Consider the following 25,143-nt stretch of genomic DNA (forward strand, 5'->3'; position numbering starts at 1 on the left):
CTCTCAGGAAGTTTCTTTAGGAAATCCTCGTTCGGGAAATCCTTCAAAAGATCCTCCAGGAATTCCTACGTAAGTTTCTCCACAAATTCCACCGGAAGTTTCTCCACAGATTCTTCCGGGAGCTCTTTCAGAAATTCTTCCGGAATTTCCTCAAAGTAATTCCCCCAGTTTGTTGAGTTCTGCCAAAAACTATTGATCTGTATCGAAGAAATCATAAGATTCGGTGCCAATTTGTTCAAAAACCATTTTTTTTTGTTTTCTCAAAATTGTGTAAAAATAGATATATGGTATTTGTTCCATTATTAATAACATGCTCCTATATCAATAACTTTCGCAAAACAGACCATTTTGGCTCAAGGTTCGATATTTATTGAAGAAAGTAAGAACCGAGTATCAGAGTGATCTATGGTAAAACATTACAATCATCAACCTAAATCCGCCAATGTCACTTTTTTCGGCATTTATCTTTGTTGAAAAACTTCACATTTCCCTAAAGTATGGCATACCTTAAAGTATCAGCTAATGGAATACTGTAATTCCAACGATGAATGAAGCAGTGCCAGGAGGCAGGCGGCATTGTTATTTCATCAGTCCGTGAAAATTGTCTCAGGAAGTAAGCCGAAATAAGAAGAGAATATTTACACCCATTCCGGTATGAAAAAAATATTGCCTCAGGGAATGCCAAAGAGGAAACTTTCTGTAACTTTACTTTCTCCCAAGCTACCAACCGTTAAGGCAAGGCAGCATAGCAGCTGAAAATTCATTATTTGAACACGAGAACAAAAAATCCTCACCCAACTGTTTCCTGACTAGGAACAAGGCGTAAAAGGGAAGGAACAATCATTCAAGACGTAAAAAGTCCAATTCGCAGTGCGAGACAGGAAGCATTTGCACTATTTAAGGATGCCAAATCAACCGAGAAAGGAAGGAAAAACTCGCCATAAATCTTGGCAATGAAGCAAGCAAAGTACCATAAGTCAAACCATGGAACTCGTAGGACCAGTTCGAGAAAGAAAGTGACTGCTGGGGAAAAAAGAAAATCCACCCCCGTTATAGCTACTTACATGATGTACTAAAGCTATTTGTTGACTTATCGTTAAATTTTTATTGTGCGCCGTCGCTGCCGCCAGCGACGATGATAGATTGTTCCGATTCTTGGCTGCCTTCAGGTTCTTAAGATTGTTGACTCCATTCTTTGTACTACCGCTGCCACCACCGATTCCCAGTCCTCCTCCTCCGCCGCCGCCGCTTCCGCTGCCACTGCTGCCGATGCCCCCGGAGCCATTACTCCCGGAGCCGAGCGTCCCGAGGGTCCCACTTTGGCCACTTTGGCTGCCAATCCCGGAACTGCCCCCGCTGCCCCCATTCTGGTGCAGAAGATGGTGCTCACCGACTTGGAGCTGATGGTGATGATGCTGGTGGGCAGCCGCCAGTTGCTTCTGGAGCAAGATGTCATCGTACTCGGAGGACGGCGTGGGCGACGGCGAGGGCGATTCATCTCCCAGGCCACCGCTGAGTGTGCGATAGCGGGCAGTGCAATTATTCGTGCCAATCTGGGAAAATGATGGTGGGGAAGAGAGAGAGTAAAAAGAATAAATTCTACATGCATTATGGACGCGCTTTTTGCACTGTGGTGCACAGAATGGAATTTGGCATCGGTACTGAAATAAAGACGTCGAATGAAAAGTTCGCGAGAACAAATTATTTAAACATATGACGCCAACCGTCAGATTATTTTCACGGAGTTTCCTGCTGAACAATTGCCTAAAAATGTTCTTATACTCATGAATTTCATAAGTTTGGCCGCGAAATTTCCATTTCAAATCCATTGTGGCTCGTAGCGGAAAGTAGCAAGGAGAAATATTGTGCTACTGGTACTGCTGGTGGCTGTTCGTTATTATAAGCGACGATCTGGGAATATGGAATCGGTTTACATTGCTTTTCCGCTTCTGCCGGGATATGGTTGCGCCACACGGAAGGGTGTGGTGAGGAATTTCGGGCGAAGGGAAATGTACGATGATGAATGAAGAGATAAATTTATTATCACTATTTGAATTTTATTATAATATTTTGTACAGCGTAGCGCAGCCTTTTCCCAGAAAGAGAAATGGAGCTCGTTATTGCAGCATGAGAAAAAAAACGAGGGGCTGGTGTTTGGAATGTCTGGATTTGATAGGCTTGATAACAACTTTGTTATGAATATTTTCATCCGCGAGAATTGAGTTATATCAAGATTTTTGCCTTTGTCATAAATCAAGGTAAAATAAAAGACTACATAATAAGACTAAAAACGATTATTGATATGGGGTCCGGAGAACCAAAGTCTTGTGAAATGATGTTATATCGTCAAGAATGCGTGCATGAATGCTGGACATACTTTTCAAATGTGCAACTAGGAGTCCAGAGAGATTGACGAATAAATTGAATGGATTACTGATTTGCATTGTTGAACTAGGTTTCTAGTTCAGAATTTGAATTCTAATTGATTCTTAGAATCTTATATTATATTATATTATATTATATTATATTATATTATATTATATTATATTATATTATATTATATTATATTATATTATATTATATTATATTATATTATATCCCAAGAAACACCTTGATATTCAAGATTTATAAAAGTTACACAAAGAACTTGAGAATGTTAGTTTAGTACTCATTGCGCCATGGCAATCGAAAAACATTTATTGTTGAGTAGGCTCAAATATGAATGCTCAGAATTCGGAGCTGTGTTCTCTTTAAACCGTATTTTGGATCGTTTGCTACAAGTGATCTAAAAAACGTACATTACTATTATTGTGCGGTTTCTTGCTGTTTGTTCGGAGTCATCAAGCTTGCCCTACAATGAATTACCCGGGATGTGAGAAATGCAGACTACCTTTCTTCGCATCGGACGAACAAATAAAATGCGACTGTTGCCATTCGAGGAAGTACCATTTGGAATGCACTTCAATGAATGCTTACGATTTAGAGATGTTTGGATAATGACAAATTATTTTGGATATGCGATGAATGCATAGTACAGCAACTACAATTGTAGCTTTCTGAAATAAAAAACATATTTCCAACATAAAGCAATCAGTCACAAATAACCCCCTAAGACTACTGATGATGATACTCAATGCCTTCGATATCTATGCCTTGTGGCAACTCGAATGCTAGAAATACAGTGTCGACACAATTTTGTCTACCCCCCATTTCCCGTAGGGCAGCGGTTCTCAACCTGGGGTACATGTACCCCTGGGGGTACCTTCGCTGGTCCTAGGGGGTACCTCGGACAAAAATGCGTAATGGCGGACGTATTACAATTACAATCAAAACTCATTGATACAGTTTTTTTTTTGTTAAATAACTGGGCTGTGCATATGCACAGCAGATGTTTCGAAATGGACAAATTGATATGAAATTTGCGAAAAAGAATCCACGTGTCTTGGGGGGACTCGAACCCTCCGAATGCACAGCCAAGATATTTAAGCCGGCCAAGATATTTGAGATACCCGGAATCCTCTTTTCAATAGGCTCGGACGCCTCTTTTTAAGAAGGTCGGAAGCCTTCTTTCAAAAAGCTCAGAAGACTCCTTTAAAGAGACTCGAAAAGTTCTTTTCAAAAGGCTCGGAAAACTCCTTTTAAGAGGCTCTGAAGCCTCTTTACAATAGGCTCAGAAGTCTCTCTCCAGTAGGCTCGGAAGCCTCCTTTCAAGAGGCCTGAAAACTGCTTTCAAGAGGTTGAGAAGCTTCTTTTCAACAGGCTTTTCAAGAGGCCTTGTTTTAAGACGCCCGGAAGTCTACTTTCAAGAGGCTCGGAAGCCGCCTTTTAAAAGGGTCAGAAGCCTTCTTTCAAAAAGTTCCGATGGCTCCTTTCAAGTGGCTCGGGAAGCTCGTTTCAATAGGTTTGTAAGCCTCCTTTTAACAGGCTCGGAAGCCTATTTTCAATAGGCTTGCAAGACAATTTTCAAGAGGCTCGGAAGCTTATTTTGAATAGGCTTGAAAGCCTACTTTCAAGTGGCTTGAAAACCCGGAAGCTTACTTTCAAGAAGCTGCGAAGCTTCTTTTCAACTGGCTGGGAAGCCTCTTTTCCAGAGGCCGAAACACCTGTTTTAAGGCGCCCGGAAGTCTACTTTCAAGAGGCTCGGAAGCCACCTTTTAAAAGGGTCGAAAGCCACATTTTAAAAGGGTCGGAATCCTTCTTTCAAAAAGCTAGGATGGCTTCTTTCAAGAGGCTCGAGAAGCTCCTTTCAAGAAGCTCGGAAGCCTATTTTCGAGAGGCTCGCAAGCCTATTTCCAAGGGGCTCGGAAGCTTATTTTCAAGAGGCTCGAAAGCCTACTTTCAAGTGGCTCGGAAGCCTCCTTTCAAGAGTCTCGGAAGCCTCTTTCCAATAGTCTTGGAAGCATACTTTAAAGAGGCTCAGAAGCGTCTTTTCGAGGAAGGAGGAAGGAGGAAGCCTCCTTTTAAGTGGCTCGAAAATAGGGGTTCCATTCCCCGAAACAATTTCCCGGGAAATCAATTTTCCCGGGATTCCCGATTCCCGGGATGTGCATTTTAGTTTCCCGAATTTCCCGGGAAATTATTATGTTAAAGTATTTACCAATTTTTGGAGATGACTGTGATCGGTTAAAGTATTTGGAAATCCTTTTGAAAAAAGAAAGCATTTGATGAGTTTTAGCCAAGCAAGCCTTTGGCACAGCAGAGTGCGATTGAATTAGCATTCTATACCGTCCCGCTCAGCCCGTTACTGAGGGGCATGGAGTGCGATCCTCTCGTTTAATAAACAATGTGCACTCGCTTGACTGTGGATATACAATAGTAAAGCACATGTGGAGATTGGACAAATCAAGCATCCGAAAGATATTCAATTTGCAAAAAAGAGAGCTAACCGCGGTGGAGGTTGGTACTCGGATTCTGATGGCTTTTCCGCAAACGTGACCTTTAAGTGGTCTTGTTGTGTAGGGGTTATCACGCCTATCTAGAGAGTAGGAGGTTGAGGGTTCGAGTCCCTCCGAGACACGTGGATTCTTTTTCGAAAATTTTATATCAATTTGTCCATTTCGAAACATATGCTGTGCATATGCACAGCCAAGATATTTAACAAAAAAAATTGATAGTTATGATTTGTAAGGTACGACCATAAAACGCTCGTCTGAACTTTTTTTTCGCTGTTGAAAAAAAAAACATTTATTGCTTACATACCTACTTCAAATTCAAAGGCGAAATGTGCTCAAGTGCTCGTATCATGGTTCTTATTATACATCAAATTTGATCAGAATATTGTTTGCATTAATAAAATATACGGACGAGTACCAGAATGGTTGATGTTAGAAATCTTCCGGCAATAACAGAGCAAATCCTGTCATATGCTATATCCGCACTACGGCCGAATAACATGTTATTCGCGCTTTGGTGTTATTCGGCCAATAACATGTTTTTCGAAGGTAATATTCCCATACATTTCTCACAGCCGAATAACACCTTTGAATAACATGTTATTGCGAATAACATGATACAACTGATCGAATTTGCTGCTCGACTGAAGGCCGAAGGCCCTGCGCATGTTCTCTTGCATTCAAGTGGTTGGTCATTTCGCGTGTCCAATTGGATTATACGGCAATGTCATTTTTGATTTCCTTTTCGTTTTCAATCGGATTCTCCAATCAGCTGTGTAGAACGATGGAGCTGAAAATTGGCAAGGTATTCTTCATGATGGACTGTCGCATTTAATCTTTAATATTTAATATTTAATATTTAATATTTAATATTTAATATTTAATATTTAATATTTAATATTTAATATTTAATATTTAATATTTAATATTTAATATTTAATATTTAATATTTAATATTTAATATTTAATATTTAATATTTAATATTTAATATTTAATATTTAATATTTAATATTTAATATTTAATATTTAATATTTAATATTTAATATTTAATATTTAATATTTAATATTTAATATTTAATATTTAATATTTAATATTTAATATTTAATATTTAATATTTAATATTTAATATTTAATATTTAATATTTAATATTTAATATTTAATATTTAATATTTAATATTTAATATTTAATATTTAATATTTAATATTTAATATTTAATATTTAATATTTAATATTTAATATTTAATATTTAATATTTAATATTTAATATTTAATATTTAATATTTAATATTTAATATTTAATATTTAATATTTAATATTTAATATTTAATATTTAATATTTAATATTTAATATTTAATATTTAATATTTAATATTTAATATTTAATATTTAATATTTAATATTTAATATTTAATAATATTTAATATTTAATATTTAATATTTAATATTTAATATTTAATATTTAATATTTAATATTTAATATTTAATATTTAATATTTAATATTTAATATTTAATATTTAATATTTAATATTTAATATTTAATATTTAATATTTAATATTTAATATTTAATATTTAATATTTAATATTTAGTATTTAATATTTAATATTTAATATTTAATATTTAATATTTAATATTTAATATTTAATATTTAATATTTAATATTTAATATTTAATATTTAATATTTTTTTTGTAAACAAACAACAAACTGCTCGAACAAATTTGGCGCTTGACACATGCTTGCAGCTGTCAAATAGTATTACCTAAAATGCTAGTGCGAACGGTTTTGTTATTCAGAAATAACACCTTCGAATAACATGTTATTCAGCTGTAATCTGAACAAGGCCGTCTTCTCCTCCATATCAAGGAAGAATCAAGGAATCATCTGGACACAGCAGATCTTACTCTCTAACGAGAGTGGATGCTGAAACTTCGCCATCTGATGCTTATGATATAGCGAGCGTTTTGCAGACATAGACCTAGGTAACGCTCTCGAACTAAACAGAGACAATTTTTCAGACTTTTCAACAACTCTTTAATCATTTTTGCACAATGTATCAAGTATCAATCCCTTGAGGTCGAGAGTATATTTTTATCCTCATTATCCTAGTTATTTATTCAAGTTACGATTTTGAATTTCGCAAAATTGTTTTATTTCCCGGGATCCCGGGAAATCCCGGGAAGTTAACATTTTATTGATTCCCGGGAAAATGGAACCCCTATTCGAAAGCCGCCATGCAGGAGGCTCGAAAGCTATGCAAGAGGCTAAGAAGCCCCTTATCAAGGTGCGAAAGCCTACTTTCAAGAGATTCAAGGTCTTGGAATTGTCCTTTGAAGAGACCTGAAAGTCTACTTTCAGAGTACCCCCTTCTTCTCAATCAATGCAATAGTTTCAAGGGGTACCTCTCATGAAAAAGGTTGAGAACCACTGATGTAACACATCGAGCTATATTTTTGTTCAATTGGGTCCTAAAGCCCTACCTCGTTTATGGTTGTAAACGATAGTGCATCTGTTCAAGAATACTTGAACCGATGTTATAAAAATTGTGGTAAAATTCTAAATCAGTTAAAATAATATACATAAGACATTATAAGACATTCTAAGGCAAATTTTGGGCTGTGCAACAGTTCAGAACGAATGAACCATCAGCCCAAAACGTCAGGCCCATATATTTACTGTCAAAGGTTGAGTCAAGTGCCCTGCGGTGTTTTGCTAGTGCGTTTGAATCATATTATTCCGTACGTCAAACAAGACCGAAAATGTCGAGGAAGCATTTTTCATCTATTTTTTAATTTCAAAACAAACAATGTTCTTTTCGATTGTTGAGTCGAAAGAAAAACTGACGCGTTCAAGATGATTACCTTCATCGTTCCCTGAAAGAAAATCGAATATCGACTCTTCAAACATATTTAGTAATGTTTTTGTTTACACTACACATTTAGAAGAAATTTTATTCCTATTTTTGTTATTTTATCTACTAATGGTACATGTTTGCGTAGAGCGCAGCGAGCAAGATGGGCAGACCAGGTGCAAAACGACTTGGCGAGCGTGGAGCGTATCCGAGGATGGAGAGATGCGACCTCGAACCGTGCATTGTGGCGTCAAATTGTTGATTCAGTGTTATCTGTTAGATGTTAACTAAATAAATGAAATAAACATGTTTCATAACAACCTAATATAAATCTGATATAAATCTGTTACCACCTACTCTGTCCCTATTCGCATAAACGTCCCATGTCAGTTTTATTCAACTTGAATAATGTTCCGTTGAATTTAAAACGGAAAAAAATTGCAATCTTTCTGAAAATGTGGCATCATGCGACATATCATACTTCATGATTCTTCATGCAAAAAATGTCGGATGACATTTTTTTGGTATTGACACTAGTTCTGTCCAGTTCACAAATTTTATGCCATCGACTAGCACCAATTGCAAGGGAGTTCGTGGGGCAGTACCAGGCGGGTTTTATGGGCGAACGCTCCACCACGGACCAGGTGTTCACCATTCGCCAAGTACTGCAGAAGTGCCGCGAATACAACGTGCCCACACATCATCTATTCATCGACTTCAAAGCCGCATATGATACAATCGATCGGGACCAGCTATGGCAGCTAATGCACGAACACGGTTTTCCGGATAAACTGACAAGGTTGATCAAAGCGACGATGGATCGGGTGATGTGCGTAGTTCGAGTTTCAGGGGCATTCTCGAGTCCCTTCGAAACCTGCAGAGGGTTACGGCAAGGTGATGGTCTTTCGTGTTTGCTATTCAACATCGCTTTGGAAGGGGTAATACGAAGAGCAGGGATTAACACGAGTGGTACAATTTTCAATAAGTCCGTCCAGCTATTTGGTTTCGCCGACGACATAGATATTATGGCACGTAACTTTGAGAAGATGGAGGAAGCCTACATCAGACTGAAGAGGGAAGCTAAGCGGATCGGACTAGTCATCAACACGTCGAAGACGAAGTACATGATAGGAAGAGGTTCAAGAGAAGACAATGTGAGCCACCCACCGTGAGTTTGCATCGGTGGTGACGAAATCGAGGTGGTAGAAGAATTTGTGTACTTGGGCTCACTGGTGACTGCCGAAAATGACACCAGCAGAGAAATTCGGAGACGCATAGTGGCTGGAAATCGTACGTACTTTGGACTCCGCAAGACGCTCCGATCGAATAGAGTTCGCCGCCGTACCAAACTGACAATCTACAAAACGCTAATTAGACCGGTAGTCCTCCACGGACACGAGACCTGGACGATGCTCGTGGAGGACCAACGCGCACTTGGAGTTTTCGAAAGGATAGTGCTGCGTACCATCTATGGTGGGGTGCAGATGGCGGACGGTACGTGGAGGAGGCGAATGAACCACGAATTGCATCAGCTGTTGGGAGAACCATCCATCGTTCACACCGCGAAAATCGGACGACTGCGATGGGCCGGGCACGTAGCCAGAATGTCGGACAGTAACCCGGTGAAAATGGTTCTCGACAACGATCCGACGGGCATAAGAAGGCGAGGTGCGCAGCGGGCAAGGTGGATCGATCAGGTGGAAGATGACTTGCGGACCCTCCGTAGACTGCGTGGTTGGCGATATGTAGCCATGGACCGAGCCGAATGGAGAAGTCCAGTCCAGTTCCGGAATTCGTTTTATAAGACATTTGTCCTACATTACCAAAGCTATTAGTTTAACGCACATTTCGACTTTTTCAAATTATTAGTCAGTTTTGGGCACCCGATACCGGCTCCGGGGCACTAGCTGGCTGGATAACTTTAAGCCATATCAACTTTCAACGTTTTCTTTTCAAGTCCCAGCAAGGAAGGTTACTCTAACTTGACCCTAATATGAGTGTAACCTGTTAGAAAGTTACTCTAATATTCTCACTAACTTTAGGGTAAAATTAGACTAAAATTAGACAGATCTGCAACACTTTTGTTAGGTATGTTTATGTTTGTTGCATGATTTGATCTAACATGTTAGTCTAACTTTAGAGTGAAGCTAGTTATGTTTCGCAGTGGGCGGATAGGGTATTGTTAGGGTTGTTTGAAAAGAGCTTTTATGCTGATTTATTTACATCCAGCTGTCATTCATGGCAGAATGATTATGTACTTGTGAAAATCGTGAAAATACATAACCAAACTGCCTCGAATGACAATGGGATGTAAATGAAATATCAAACAAGATCAACGGGAAGTTTTTTTTTACATAAATTACATTTTCCGGAGATTCCTCCAGAAGTTCCGTCAGAGATTCGTATGAGTTCCTTCGGAGATTCCCCCAGGATTTTTTTCAAAGATTCCTGCAGAAGTTCCTTCGGGGATTCCTCCAGGAATTCCTGGAAGATTTTTCCTCCAGGAAATTCTTCTGAGATTCCTCCAGAAAATCCTTCAGTGGAAGAAAATCCTATAAGATTTCCCTCGGAGATTTCTCCAAGAAATAAGATTCCTCTTGAAATTCCTGAGGGATCCCTCTAACAGTTCGTTCGAGATTCCCCCAGGAATTCCTGGAAGATTTTGCCATGAGATCCTTCTGAGATTCCTCCAGGAAATCCATCAGGAGTTGCCTCGGAGATTCCTCCAAGGATTCTCGCGGAGATGCAACCAGAAATTCCTTCGTGGACTCCCACTGGATTCCCCTACGGTCTCCTTGAGAGATTCCTGCAAAATTTTTATCGGAGATTCCACAAGAGTTTTTTTCGGAGATTCCTCCGCGGGTTCCTTCGAAGGTTCCTCCAGGAGTTACTTTGGAGTTTGCACCTGTTATTCCTTTAAAGATTTCTGCAGGAATTTCTTCGGAGATTAATCCAGAAGTTCCTTCGAAGATTCCTTCAGAAGTTCCTCCGATGATTCCTACAGGAGCTCATTCGGAGATTCTTCCAGAAGTTATTTTGGATATTTCTCCATCTCTCCTACAGGAAGCCTTACCAAATACCTAAAACAAAACACTTTCAGAAGTTAGTTCCCCTTTCCTGACTATTTGGATCCAATCTTACCACTTAGTGATGATAGTTGCATTGCTGTCTGTCAAAACTTAAAGAAAAAATGGAATCAGCATAAAAGCATAAAAATGGTTATGTATTCGAGCCGTAACATAGAGACCCTAACCAGTGTCTAACTTCTCACAGATTGTTACTCTGGGGTAATACATAAAGAGGAAAGCTCGACCGAAAGTCATTCGGTTGAAAGCAATTTAGCCAAAGCCATTTCGGCCATTTAGCTGAATGCCACTAGGCAGAATAATACGTCAGGCGAAAAGTCATCTAGCCAAATTGGACGTTCGATCAAAATTTCATTATTCTAGAAACTATTTGTTCGAATATTTCGATCGGCAAAATAAGATGTGAAAAGAGCCCATTTAGCAAAACAAGTCATCTGGTCGAAAGCTGAATTTGGCCGAAAATGTCGTTTGGTCAAAAATGACTTCAGTCAGGCCGAACGAGTCATTAGCCCAAAATGTCGTTTCGCTCAACAGGTCATACCGCCAAAACAGTCATTTAGACTAAAATATCGCTCTGCCGAATATGTAATACGCCGATTTTGTCCGCAACAGATGAAAACAAACACATTACAAATGATTCAAACTCACATAGAGAGATGATTGTCTGCCGAAGTGTTGTGCACTTTGACCTCCATATCCTTTGAAAACTTGCAAAAGCAGCCCTAGAAAATCAAATCGACCACATCTGCATCAGCCGAACATGGAAACGGAGCCTTCTTGATGTACGGAATAAACGTAGTGCCGATATCGCGTCTGATCATCACCTCCTCATCGGCGAAATACGCCTGCGCATTGCGCGGATTCGTCGGCAGGAGGAAAGAGTTGGACGACGATTCAACACACGCCGACTGGAAGATGCCACGGTGAAACGGTCCTTCGTTGAAGAACTGGAGACGCGTGCTGCAGATATTCCGGAAGGTGGCAGCGTGGAAGACCAATGGACCGCCATCAAGAATGCCTTCATCGCCACCAGCGAGAACAATCTGGGCGAACTACGCACCCAGAGAAAACAATGGATCACCGATGAGACCTGGAGGAAGATAGAGAAGCGAAGAGAAGCCAAAGCCGCGATAGAGCGATCGAAAACCAGAGGAGCCAAAGTCTTAGCCCGTCAACGATACACGGCTCTTGAGAAGGAAGTAAAACGCTCATGTCGACGGGACAAGCGAGCGTGGGCAGACTCTCTGGCCGACGAAGGAGAGAGAGCCGCCGCAACCGGGGACATTCGCCTCCTCTACGATATCTCACGACGCTTAAGCGGGGCGAAGATGAATGCAACGATGCCTGTGAAAGACGCGAATGATCAGTTATTGACCGACCCAACTGACCAGCTGAAACGCTGGTTCGAGCACTTCGAACAACTTTTTCAAGTGCCAACCAGGCCATCACCACCTCGGCATGATCTGCCTAGGATCCGTCGTATAACACGTGTCAATACCGAAGCTCCATCACTGCTAGAGATTCAAACAGCCATCCAAAGCATGAAATCGAATAAAGCCCCAGGGGTCGACCGCATATCAGCCGAGATGCTCAAAGCTGACCCCATGACATCCGCTCAACTACTGCATCGTTTATTTCGTAATATCTGGGACACCGCAACTTTCCCGGTCGACTGGATGCAAGGTATCTTAGTGAAGGTGCCCAAAAAGGGTGACCTGACTGTATGCGATAACTGGCGAGGCATTATGTTGCTGTGTACCGTTCTCAAAGTTCTGTGCAAAATTATCCTAGCCCGGATTCAGGAGAAGATCGATGCGACTCTCCGGCGGCAGCAAGCCGGATTCCGTGCCGGAAGATCCTGTGTGGACCATATTGTCACGCTCCGCATCATTTTGGAGCAGGTCAACGAATTCCAAGAGTCCCTCTACTTGGTATTCATTGACTACGAAAAAGCTTTCGACCGTCTCAATCACGAGAATATGTGGGGCGCCCTGAGACGCAAGGTTCCTGAGAAAATCATCGGCCTCATCGAAGCACAGTACGAGGCCTTTTCGTGTAGAGTGCTGCACAATGGGGTCCTGTCCGACCCTATCCGGGTCGTAGCTGGTGTGAGGCAAGGATGTATTCTATCACCGTTACTGTTCCTCATCGTAATCGATGAGATTCTGGTAGATGCGATTGACCGTGAACCAAACCGCGGGCTGTTATGGCAGCCTATAACCATGGAGCACCTAAACAACTTCGAATTGGCGGATGACGTTGCACTACTCGCGCAACGGCGCTCTGATATGCAGAGTAAGCTCAACGACCTTGCCGATCGCTCCTCCTCGGCAGGTTTAGTCATCAACGTTAACAAAACCAAATCGTTGGATGTAAACACGGTGACTCCTTCCAGTTTCACAGTAGCCGGGCAACCAGTGGAGAATGTTGAAAGCTTCCAATATCTTGGTAGCCAAATGGCGTCAGACGGCGGTACCAAGATCGACATAGGCGCACGGATCAAGAAAGCAAGGGCTGCCTTTGCGAGTTTAAGAAATATCTGAAAAACAGGCAGATAAGTGAACGCACCAAAATACGAATTTTCAACTCTAACGTGAAATCTGTGCTGTTATACGCTAGCGAAACATGGTGTGTATCAGTGGAGAACACTCAACGGCTGCAGGTGTTCATTAACAGATGCCTGCGGTATATAATTCGGGCCTGGTGGCCTCACAACTGGATCTCAAACAACGAGCTCCATCGTCGTTGTCACCAGAGGCCGATAACAACAGAAATTCGGGATCGGAAGTGGGGCTGGGTCGGCCACACTCTACGTAGGGGCGGAAACGAAATCTGTAAGCAAGCATTAGACTGGAACCCAGCGGGACATCGCAGCAGAGGCAGACCCAGAGGCTCATGGCGGAGAAGCCTCAATAAAGAATTAAAAGAAGTCAACCGAAATCTAACCTGGCAACAGGTTAAAGCGATAGCCGGGCATCGCTCAGGATGGAGATCTTTCAAGTCGGCCCTTTGCACCACCGGAGGTGTACAGGATCCATAAGTAAGTAAGTAAAAAGCAGCCCTAGCCTTCTTGAACCGTGTTATTGGAAGCTATCGACCTTCTCCACTGCTTGCCTGGCTTACGTAATGTTTAAGTGGTTGTTTGTGTTGACATTCAACGATTTGGTCTTGTTGGCGATGCCGTTTCACCGAATATTTGAAAAAAATCCCTCACATTGTGTAATCAGACACCTGGGGAGGCGAACATGAAATCACCACTCCCGATCCATAAAAACAAATTCCTTCTTCTCCAGTCATTACCCCCGTCCGTCCTACTCCTTCCATCCGTCCGTGCATACTCCTTCCGTCCGTCAATTCCTGCGTTGTCCGTTCGTACTCCTTCCGTCCATCCGTACACTTTCACAAATAAGTTGTTTCTAAGATACCAGTATAAGAAGACGATGTTCGTATGAATAACAAACAATGAAGTCAAGAATGTACTTAATGGCCACCCGACAGATTCTACTGAGATTCCGTATAAATCTAAGTCCATTGAACTGACATGTCCAATCGTTCAATTCTTTGGAACTATGATAATTTCTGGTTTATGTAAAACAAATCGGTCAAAAATTGAATGAGTTAGAGCAAAAACATTATTAAAAATTGGTTACGTAAAAGAGCCAGTCTCTTGTTTAAGTTGCATTGCAAGTGAAAATAAATTCATTTCTATTCTCATTTTTGCATCGAGCAGTCGCGTCATTAGTTTATATCTACATATCCGAGGTCCGAGATGCCTCACCATGTTGAAGGTGGCTGGGTTCGATTCCCGGTCCGGTCTAAGACATTTTAGAATTGGAAATTTTCTTGACTACTCTGGGCACAAAAGTATCATCGTGTTAGTCACATAATATAAAAATGCAACAACTGTAATTTGGCTTACAAATCTCGCTTTATAGGCTGTGGAAGTTTATTTAACAAGTTAAATATATTAACATATATAGAAAAAATCAGGTCAAAAAAGCTCTCTAGGGGAAAAGAACACATTTTTTCGATCATTTTGCATGTTTTTACATTAAATTGCATTTCGACCACTCCACAAAAAATGGATTAGAAAACAATGATTTTTTAATAATTCTGAAATGCAATGTCTGATCGGTCAGATTTTCAATAGCAAACAATGGGACCGCATTCCCCGTCGAATGCAACTAGTTGCGAGTAAATCGGATAATGCTAAGTTCCAAAAAGTGTGTCTAAATTTACATACACGAACACACACACATACAGACATCACCTAAGTTCCTCGAGCTGAGTCAATCGGTATATAACACTATGGGTCTGCGGGCCATCTTTTTTGGAGCAATCATATAGCCTTTCGGTTCAACTTTGTTGTACGAGAAAGGTAAAACATCGAATTCGGCAGACTGAAAAACGCATATGATTCGAAATGTTCTTTATTGCAAAAACAAAGTAAATCTTTAAACGATTTTAAGAAGTGTATAAAATTTTATAGCACAGTGGGTACATTCATTATCGCTGAATTGTGCAACATCGGAAATGCATGACTAAATGCCACACATTCATTTAGCGACCTACGTTGATAGCTGGCTTCAATGGTCCCCCATCATAATTTCTGTGTATATAGCGCTCGATTGCACTTTCTCATCATTAGTGTAATCAAAAGTGTAACTGCGTGTTCTCGCCGCTACTAAGTGTCTCGTTAATATTTATAAAGGCACACCGGGAAATGGTGGGACATCCTTCACGGCACGAGCTGGCGCTGCTGCTAGCTCATCATTTTCACGCCCGCACCGCGGCGCCGCCGCTCCGGTCCATCATCGCTCTCGAAATAGACGCGACGAGATGTCCTTTCACGAATTACACCGGCCCGGCGACGACGGAGGTTGGTGATGAGAAAAAGCTGTCTCTGAAGATGGTCGTGTCGTAAGATAGTGTGCCCATTACTTCGAGACTTCAGGGGAAACTTTCCCCCCATCATCCGTGGCAGTTGTCGTGCCGGTCCGGTGCGAAAGGATCCACGAGGTACAGTCCCTTTCCGTCTTCTGAACACATTGAGCCCATTCGAGGATAATGATATCGTTTATTAAGTTGATAAAGAACGATAACGACGATTATGAAGAGATGCTGAATGGTAGATAAGGCTGATTACTCGATTTTTGCTTCTGCTTTGGTGCCGCCGTCTGGTTGACTCTGTTTTCGAGTTGCGTGTTTTGTATTCCACATTTAGCAGAGTGCGATGTCCATTCCTTGATGGTCGAATGGAAACAAGAAAATATAAGGGGTGGGAATAAAATAAAATTACCATCCGGCAGAAGTCACAGCCGGCACTGCTTGCTGGTGGTTGCTACGCATTGGCCAGAAGGATGCCGTCCATTCAGGTGTGCTTCGATAATTGGATCGCAACATCATGGCGAAAGTCTGGCAACACTGCCAAGAACCATTCAAGCGGAGTAGATTCATTTTGAAGATATGGATTTGAATCGGAAATAGGCTTCATTTTCGCTGTTCATTGAGGAAAATAATAAGAATGTTATGACGTTAATTAAACGTAAATGGACTCAGAAAATGTGCGTCCTACGACTTTCCATCTTGTTTTAGGAATGATTGGATAATAAATTGTTTCCAAGCAACCTGCTTGCACTTTAGCTTTGGAATTAGATGACTATTAAATATTATAACAATCGGAGACTATGCTGAAAAAATATGACTTTTATAACGTAAAACGTTTTTTAGCTCTTGTAAGCGAGACCTTTTAAGGCTATAGTCAGAGGCTGAATCATCTTTTGTGGAAAAGCTTTTATTTACAATGTATGTTTTAAAAAAAATTAGATGAAATAATGAAGGTAAGCGAGAAGGGTTTCAGCCAAAATATAACAGATTTGAATAAAAAATAACTAGTGAAATCCTTTATTCACGAATAGTATTTATCGGACATTTCTTTGTCTGCGAAAGTCTAGGGACTGGACTTAATTTGAGCCCATTTTCAGATGCTTCTTGAAGGAGGGAACATTTGGCTTGCTCATCTGCCAGCTGTCCAAGGCGATGGATGCCAACGATTATGAAGAGATGTTTTTCGCAAGTACCATTTGGGGTATCATCTGCTCACAAAATGCGACAACCCAAGTAACCAAAAGCTCCTTTAAGAGTAGTATGGGAAAAACTTTTTTCACGTCCAACTGAAAAACACTGTTTTTAGATGTTTCTGCATACATTTTTCCATATAAACTTCCAACGAGTTTAGCACCGCCCAAACGTTGGCCGATTTGGCTGAAATTTTGTCCAGAGCATCAGGGCATCAAAAAGAACCGAATAAGAGGGCGGCCCATCAAAAAATTTGTAAAAGTGTTTTTTGAGCCACCTATGGTTTGTACGAGGTTTCCGAAATTGGAGTGGTCCAGTTCGACACCATAATGCATCCGCCACACTAAGCTTCGTTGGGCGGTCACTTCTTATGCTTTTTCTGAAGATACTTGTCAGCATGTTCAGCCTGATCTACCATGCGCTCCGGACCTAGTTGAAGTGGTCTTAGTAAGTAAGACGCGTTTCACTGCCACACCGAATATTTTAACACTTCTTCTGGTCAGGATTCAGAGAATTCCAGTTCAGAGAGACAGCTTGGCGGGGAAGCCGGTGATTAGAATCACATACATGGACGCGGGTGCTTTTTTGGCTGCCATGTACAATGCCATAGACGCAACGCTTTTGGATACTTGCCAACCGCATTAAGTAGCACTTTGCCAGCGTAGATTTGCACGAACATTCCTTTGGTAAGGATGGCAAAATCCTCCTTGATAGCCACCAGGAAGAGGGTGTCGGCAAAAATCGAACCATGGAACTTCGGTCTCCTCCTTCATCATTTTTGATGATTAATCTTGATAAATTGAAAGAGGTTCCGGGAAATCCCCTGCAAACATGACAAATGTTGTCATTTCTTCGGAATATTTTTGAGAGATTCTTCAAAATTTTCACAAAAAAATAGTTCAAAATTTTCACGGGAAGCTCATCGAAATTTCAGACAATTCTTCGGAATATCCGCGGAAAACTCTTAGGAGTATTTACGGAAAACTCGTTGGAATTTTCATAAGAAATTCTCCGAGATTTCCTCGAGGGAAATTGTACAAAATGTAGATTTCAGCAAAGCAAAAATCAACAGGAATTGTTCAGAATTTTCTACGAATGTTTCATGGAATATTCTTTGGGTTTCGCCGGAGATTGATTTTTTTTTAATTCTGTTGGTAATTGTTCGAAATTTCCACGTGGTATTTTTATAAGCATAAATGAAATGGTCCGTGCTTGTATCCGCATAACTCGAAAACGGCTGGATGGATTTTCTTTCTTCTTTCAGCAGATACGTTCGACGGGTTTATACGATATTTACTTATGCGAAAGTCACGAGTGTAGTTAAGTGAATCGTGAAAATCTAAGAATCAGATTCGTATACAATTTTTACATGGGCAATGTGCATTTTCGCCTACTATGCAGGACAACGACTACCGGGTCAACTACACACTATAGGGAGTGAGTGCTAGTAATGGACCCCGTGCGTATAATGGACCCCCTGAACAAAAACCAAAAGTTAACGCTGGAATCAACGATTTCCTGCAAATTTCCGTTGAATAAAGTTGCTTCACATATCAGGGTAGTTGTTCCATGCAATTGTTTTGGCTTGGGATACTAAAATTAAGTTATATTAACTAATTTGTAAAAGTAAATACGTTAGAGGGTCCATTACTAACACAGAGGCGCATCCACGTTCTAAGTCGTGGGTAGGACAAATAGGAAAAATGTCAGTTTGCGCAACACTTCTGGTGTTGAGAAATCGATGCACATAACAATTAAAAAATTTAAAAAAATAAAAAATCTGAACATCCTGACATTCACATAATTTATGAAATTTTCATCGATTTTCAGAATAGCTTCTTCAATAAGCATGATTGTACTAGTAGTTGCTAGTTGCTCTTTTAATCAAAACGATGCTCAATGTAGGATAAGGAGAAGAAAATTATTTCGACAATCATTGCTATAAGACGAATAGTAATGTATGGGGAGTCGACTAAATACTTCAGTTCTTTTCCACATGGTTTGAGTTTGATTTCGGAACAGTTAGTTAAAAGAAAAACACTATTTTTTCGCCCGAAGGCTGCTGAACACTTTATCAATTAAATTAAATAAGGAAGGAGAAACTCTGGACAATTGTAAGTTACTGTTGTAAATATTGTCCCAGTCATCATGTATATGAAATTGAAGATTTCTATATTTTGTTCATTCAATATTTTGTCCCTTCTACCTCTGACATTTTTATCGTCGCTTATCCAGGAAATCGTATGATCGTCGAATAATCTTTCGGGGAGTACAGGACCCGTCGCAGACCAGATTTTATGCGGACTTAAGGATATTTGTGATTTCTTAGTCCTTCCAGGTTTCTACAAAACTTCTTTCCATAAATTTCTAATAATTCATTTAAACTAAAAATAAGTTAGACTGCTCAATATCTGATGATATTATATAGACCTAGAAATCAGACCTATCACACACTTAAATCAGTTCACAGATTTCAGTGAATTCACGGTGCTCTGTGGGAAAATATTATTTCATTGAAATACTTATTACGCGAAAGTATAAACTCTCCTCTTTCATATCATGGGTAAATTAAAATGTTGTATCGGAGGACCTAGAACATTTTTGCCTTTCTCGTATACAAAGTATGTTCAGTTTTTCCAGTGCATATTAAACAAAAATCGTGAAAGACAGGCATTTTTAATGAAGTCCTTCTGCCGAAGACACCGCGAATTTAGTTGAAATTCACCGAAATACCAACAACCGAATTGCTCGGTAGTTATTTCACCGATTTTCTGTGATATTTTCCTTTGTTCTACTGTCAAAGCCACGGAAAATCTGTAAAATTATTTACTAAACAGTTAATGACTGTAAAACTGAACACTTATATAATGATTTGAACAATTACCCACATAGATCTGACCTCGACGTTCAGCTGATGGATACTTTGTTGAAATTTGGGCCGAAGTTGCTTCGTGAAGGTGAATATTTTATGCTCTGCTCGGCATAATCATGGGTAGGACAATGCTTTGACTGTCCCACCCACGAAAATTCGTGCGTAGGACATGTCCTACTTGTTCTACCCACTCCCGGCGCCACTGACTAGCACCCAAGGGGGGTCCATAATAGGCAACAGGAACATGTGAAAATGGAACATGTAAATCAAATGGGGGGGACCATACACAGTTAAAATTTCTGAAAAATACACGCTATGGAAATATTTGAACCCATACTTTTGTGTTCAATAGCCTCTAATTTTACATCAAACTTTTTCTTGTACGCAATGTTGAATAGAAGCTCCATAGTAACGACGACCTGTAATTTTAAAAAGTGATGGAAAAATGAGTCGAATCAAACGGAGCCTTTTTGTTACATCATATATGCTGTAACATTTTTATACTGTGTAATACGTATGTAAACAAACTCTATGTTGCGTATTATGGTCCCGGGAGTGGCCATAATATGGTGAATGTTTTAGCATGTTTTATGTACGAAACGCATTGCTGATAACTGTTACTTGTCAGCTGGTGCTACCAAGGGCCCCATACGCCATACGTCACTGGCGAACAAAGCTCATGTACTCTGCATCGAAGCTTAGAACCAGTGCTAGGGCGCAATCGTTAATGCGAACATTTTTATATTCGGTTAGTTACTGCACATATATTCTTTTTCGAGTCCCTATAATTAAGCAGGTATCTCAAGCATACCACATCGTTATATTGCTGCATGATTGAGTGTTAAATTTTGATTAATATCGAAAACAAATGTGTGCATTAAAATTGCCTCGTCATAACAAAAAGGTGGTAGAGAATTAACACTGTTGTTTACATTTTAGAACCAAATCCAGATGTCACACATGTTGGGGTAGCCTTCTCCCCCTGGCTGCTACAGAATAACAATATGTCATGAGTCTGACTCTAGCGAAGCGATTGAAGTAAATTTCCTTCCTTAAGGGTTCCATTACTAGCACTCAATCCCTAGTTTTCTACGTTTCACGGCTGAGTTTCATATCGAAAATTACGAAGTACTTGACTCCGAATGACGTTATATGGAACTTGAGAATTGAACGTCACTTACCATGGCGTGATCCAATTAATCTTTTCTCCATATAATGCTCAGTGCAGATTGCTCAATATCGATAGTTCGTAACGGTGTAAATTCGGCCATATCGCCAGACTCAGTACAACACTGAAGCTGACAATATGGCGTCCCTAGCCCCGAATCCCAAGGTGTCTGGCGACCCGTGCCGAGGGGATGAATGAAAAGATATTTTAGTTACTAGATAAAGATTGTCGCTTCTGTTCCCTTTGTTCTGCTGTCCGAAACATGTGTGGTACATACCTGTCAAATCGTATGGATTTTTCTTCTTTGACATTTAGCTCCCCTATCCTCGCCAGCAAAAGATGTTCCGGACAGCGACGACAGCGACAATCTTTATCTAGTAACTAAAATATCTTTTGATGAATGACTTGGGGTTGAAACTGAAACAATTAGCCTGGTCGTTAACGGAGCCTGTGGCGGTTCCACAGAGTGAGGGCTGCTTCTTCGGCAAGCGGCTGGCAGTGGGTGTCCCACACACTCCCATGCTCCCACACACATGTGGTGCAAGCGAATGGGAGCTGTGGGTATTACACGTAAGTGACACAGAGTGAAGGACCGAACGTATGGGTGAGCACACAAATAAGCCGCACATGGTCTGTAGTGTTAGAATGACTGAAGTCTGGTGAGGCCTGGCAGGAGTGTCGGGGGCAGATACCTTTGCGGTACCTCCGAATTAGGGGACACGAAAGTCTTTCTATGCCTGGCAGGAGTGTCGGGGGTTGATGCTTCTGCGGCACCTCAGAAATAGGAGACATGAAAGGGTCTGCCTCGTAGCTGAGCGGCATAGGGGTCACCAACGTAGGGTCGCCTCTGGCTTGGTAGACAAGTGGTGCCACCCTGTTGTTCGACGGGGTGTTCACCATACTGAATGAGAACTGTCTGTGTTGTGAGATGGCAGTATGGGGTAACTCCTGCAGGGTACCTGCATGATTCTTGCTGTCACTCGAATGGCATAAGTAGGAGAGTGTTAGGGTATATGTAGTGCCAGTATGTGACATGTGGTGCATGGGGAGTACCAGGAGAGTTGAGACGCATACGTGCACTTGTGTAGGTCATTTAGGGGGCGCAATGTCAACTAGTCTTCCCCCGAAGTATTGCTTATATGCGGGCCGAGGGAATGATTGTTTGCTTGTTTATTGTCCAGTAGCGTAAGATACAAATCTTAAATTACTTAAATTACTACCTCCGGTAACACAATAGACACAAATACTAACTTAACTACTATATTACTTTCCGGTTGTTTCAATTTCGTATTATTATCTCATTCGGTTCCAAAAATCAAAGCAGCCACTATTAAATATTGCCTCCGATGATGAACGCCGCTTAACAGCGGGCGGTAATAAGTTCCAATGTACCACACCTCGAACGAACAAAGAACTGGCATAGACTTCCGTGTTGTTTGCTGGGATAACTAGATTTTGTAGACGTCGGCCTCGAGTTTGTATCAGCCTCCGATGTAGTGAAGCTGGAGATTTAGTTGAAAGCAATTTACGCAGGAAAATGCAGGAACGGTATGCGTAAAAATGTTGCAGAGGACATAACGGTCATAACGCCCTAAACCATAAACATAACGCACACAACAGTTCAACGCAACACGCAAACGATCAAAGCAACTTGCATTGGGGCGAACATGGAGTACATCTCCAAACATGAAATGTGGTAGGATCAATGATTTGAACAGCTTTAGCTTGATGGCGGTTGGCGCATCTGATGTACAACAGTATAACGTACGAAGACTGGCGTAAATTTTATCACATTGCTGTGCCATTAATCCATTCCACTGCAGGTCGTTATGAAAGATGAATCCTATGTTGCTAGCACTATCCGTCTAATCGATTGTTTCTCCATCCAGCACAATCTCTGCTTCGTGTGGAGCAAAGCCGCTAACTCTCTGGCCTCGACTCGAAATAAACATCGCTTTACTCTTTGATTTATTTATATGGAGCCCATTTCGTCTGCACCAATCTGCCACTCTTTTCAGGTCATGGTTTATCATTCTGATTAGGTCACGTGCGCAAGGACCATGTCGACACACGAACATCTGCACATCATCGGCGAATATTTGAATAGAACAGTACCGTAGCACCGTCGGTAGATCGTTTATATGACAACAGAAAAGCATAGGACCCAGCACTGAACCTTGAGGTACACCGGACAATACATCAGCACTCCTTGAGCATCGATCGCCACAAAAAACAGTCTGTTTTCTTTCGCATAGATACGATTTTATCAGGCATACGGCAGTAGAAGAAAAGTTGACCTGCATTTCGAGCTTGGATATTAGTTACGGTATTGAAAGCCTTCGAGAAATCCAGTAGAAGAAAAATCTATACACCTTTCTTGTCTACGACAGATCCAATATCATCATAAACTCGAAGAGCTGCTGTTTTAATGCTCTGACCTCTCCAGAAACCTGCTTGGCAGTCAGTTAGCAAGTTGTTGTTATCGATGTACAAACTCATTTGCGCTTTGAGTAGCTTTTCGAAGGTCTTGGATAAGGCGCAAAGAATACTTATTGGTCGCAGATTGTTTATGCTGTTCAAATGTGCCTTTTTCTTCAACGGTAAAATCTTTGCATGCTTCCAGCAGTTGGGGAAGGTAGACATTCTGATGACAATGTTGAATAGATGCTTTATGTGTTGCACGACCAGTGGAAGGATTATCTTGTCAAGTCCGTCAAGTCCAAGAGCATTCGATTTGATATACTGAAAGTCCTTGCTTCATTATGCATGTTGTTAGAAAGATTTGCTGCAAAAGTATCGTTTATCTCGTTAGGATCAAACTCACATGGCCTTGAGGATTTATCCTTACTGGTGTATTTGGTGGTGTCCTACTGTCCAGTAACCGATGCAGATACTGTCGCTTGGATAGAGCGATTTTTGCGTTGGCTCTATTTCTAAACATCTTGTACACCCGACGTGTCTGGTTGCAGATTTCCTTTACCTTTGTAGGGTAAATGATCCAATAGTGGAGGAACTAAGCACATTCCACCACTGTTTACTCGCTTGCCCACAAACTATACATTAATTCACTTACCTTAAAGGTGCATTTGAGAGCTAATCATTTCTATTTTGTATAAAAAGTGTTCCAATATCATCAGCACCCGTCATTATTACCTAAAATGAATCCTCCAATTATTGGTGCAATGTTCCAATAGTTGCGATATTTTCTCATTTGTGTTCCTATAGTTGCGAATCCCATTGTTTTCAAACGGGACTCGCAACTATGGGAACACTACCGCAACTATTGGTACAAGACACAGAATAAATTAAAGTATTTCAGTGATACTTTACCGATTTTTCTCGAAATTCCAAATTGTTTTCGTCTTTTTCGTGTAATGACAGGTCAACTAATTGATATGCAATGTAGGTTGCTGCGTTTATTGCGTATATTTGGCAAACACTGCACTACCGCAATTATAGGAACAACCACGACTATCGGATCAAATACCCTATATAAAAAATATGAAACAAGGCGAAATCTGCAGCAAGCGACGTTCGTGGCTAGACTACTGTGCGGAAAAATCGACTCTCCTCGTTTATTCGGTCTATTTGATATTCGTGCCATTCAACGACCTCTTCGACATCTGCAGGATCGATTTAATCGTACGTTCTTTAGACACAACGAACCAGTCTCTGCAATTACCAGGACATTTACAATGGTTCAGGAACTTTTTGACTTTTGCGATGCACCCGAATGTTTTTAAAATAGGGTTGATAGGTCACTACTTTTGTAATCGTTAGTTTTAGTATCAATTATTAAGGCTTAGTTGTCAGAGAGTTTTCTTTTTTGCGTCGTTTGTCCGAAAGTCATCTGATCGAATGCCATTTGGCCGAATAACACTTCAATCCGAAAGTCCCCGGTAATTAGGTGAAAAATGATTTGGTCGAAAATGTCATTTGGCTGAATGCGACTGCGACATACATTATTTATTTTCTCACGGAGTGACATGTGTCGCGTATAAAAGTCTTCTTCATTCAGCTCGGTTTATGGCTACACATTGCCAATAATGCAGTCTGCGGAGGGATCACAAATCGTTTTCCGCCAGATCGATCAACTTTTGCCAACCTTATCGATCAACTTTTCCAGCGAAATGTTCTAACTATTCATACCTATATATATAGACCTCAAGACGAATCGATTAGTGAGGAAATT

General features: G+C 40.6%; 1 protein-coding gene across 1 annotated transcript in view; it reads right to left on the bottom strand.

Moving 5' to 3' along the window:
* Nucleotides 1-25,143, bottom strand: part of LOC134205078 (sterile alpha motif domain-containing protein 5) — an 872,402-nt gene that overhangs the window by 21,294 nt on the left and 825,965 nt on the right. The window contains exon 13 of the mRNA XM_062679979.1: nucleotides 1,065-1,553. Coding sequence (XP_062535963.1) covers nucleotides 1,065-1,553 — 489 coding nt within the window. The remainder of the gene's footprint in view (nucleotides 1-1,064; nucleotides 1,554-25,143) is intronic.

Source organism: Armigeres subalbatus, chromosome 1 (genome assembly GCF_024139115.2).
Source record: "Armigeres subalbatus isolate Guangzhou_Male chromosome 1, GZ_Asu_2, whole genome shotgun sequence".
NCBI lineage: Eukaryota > Metazoa > Arthropoda > Insecta > Diptera > Culicidae > Armigeres > Armigeres subalbatus.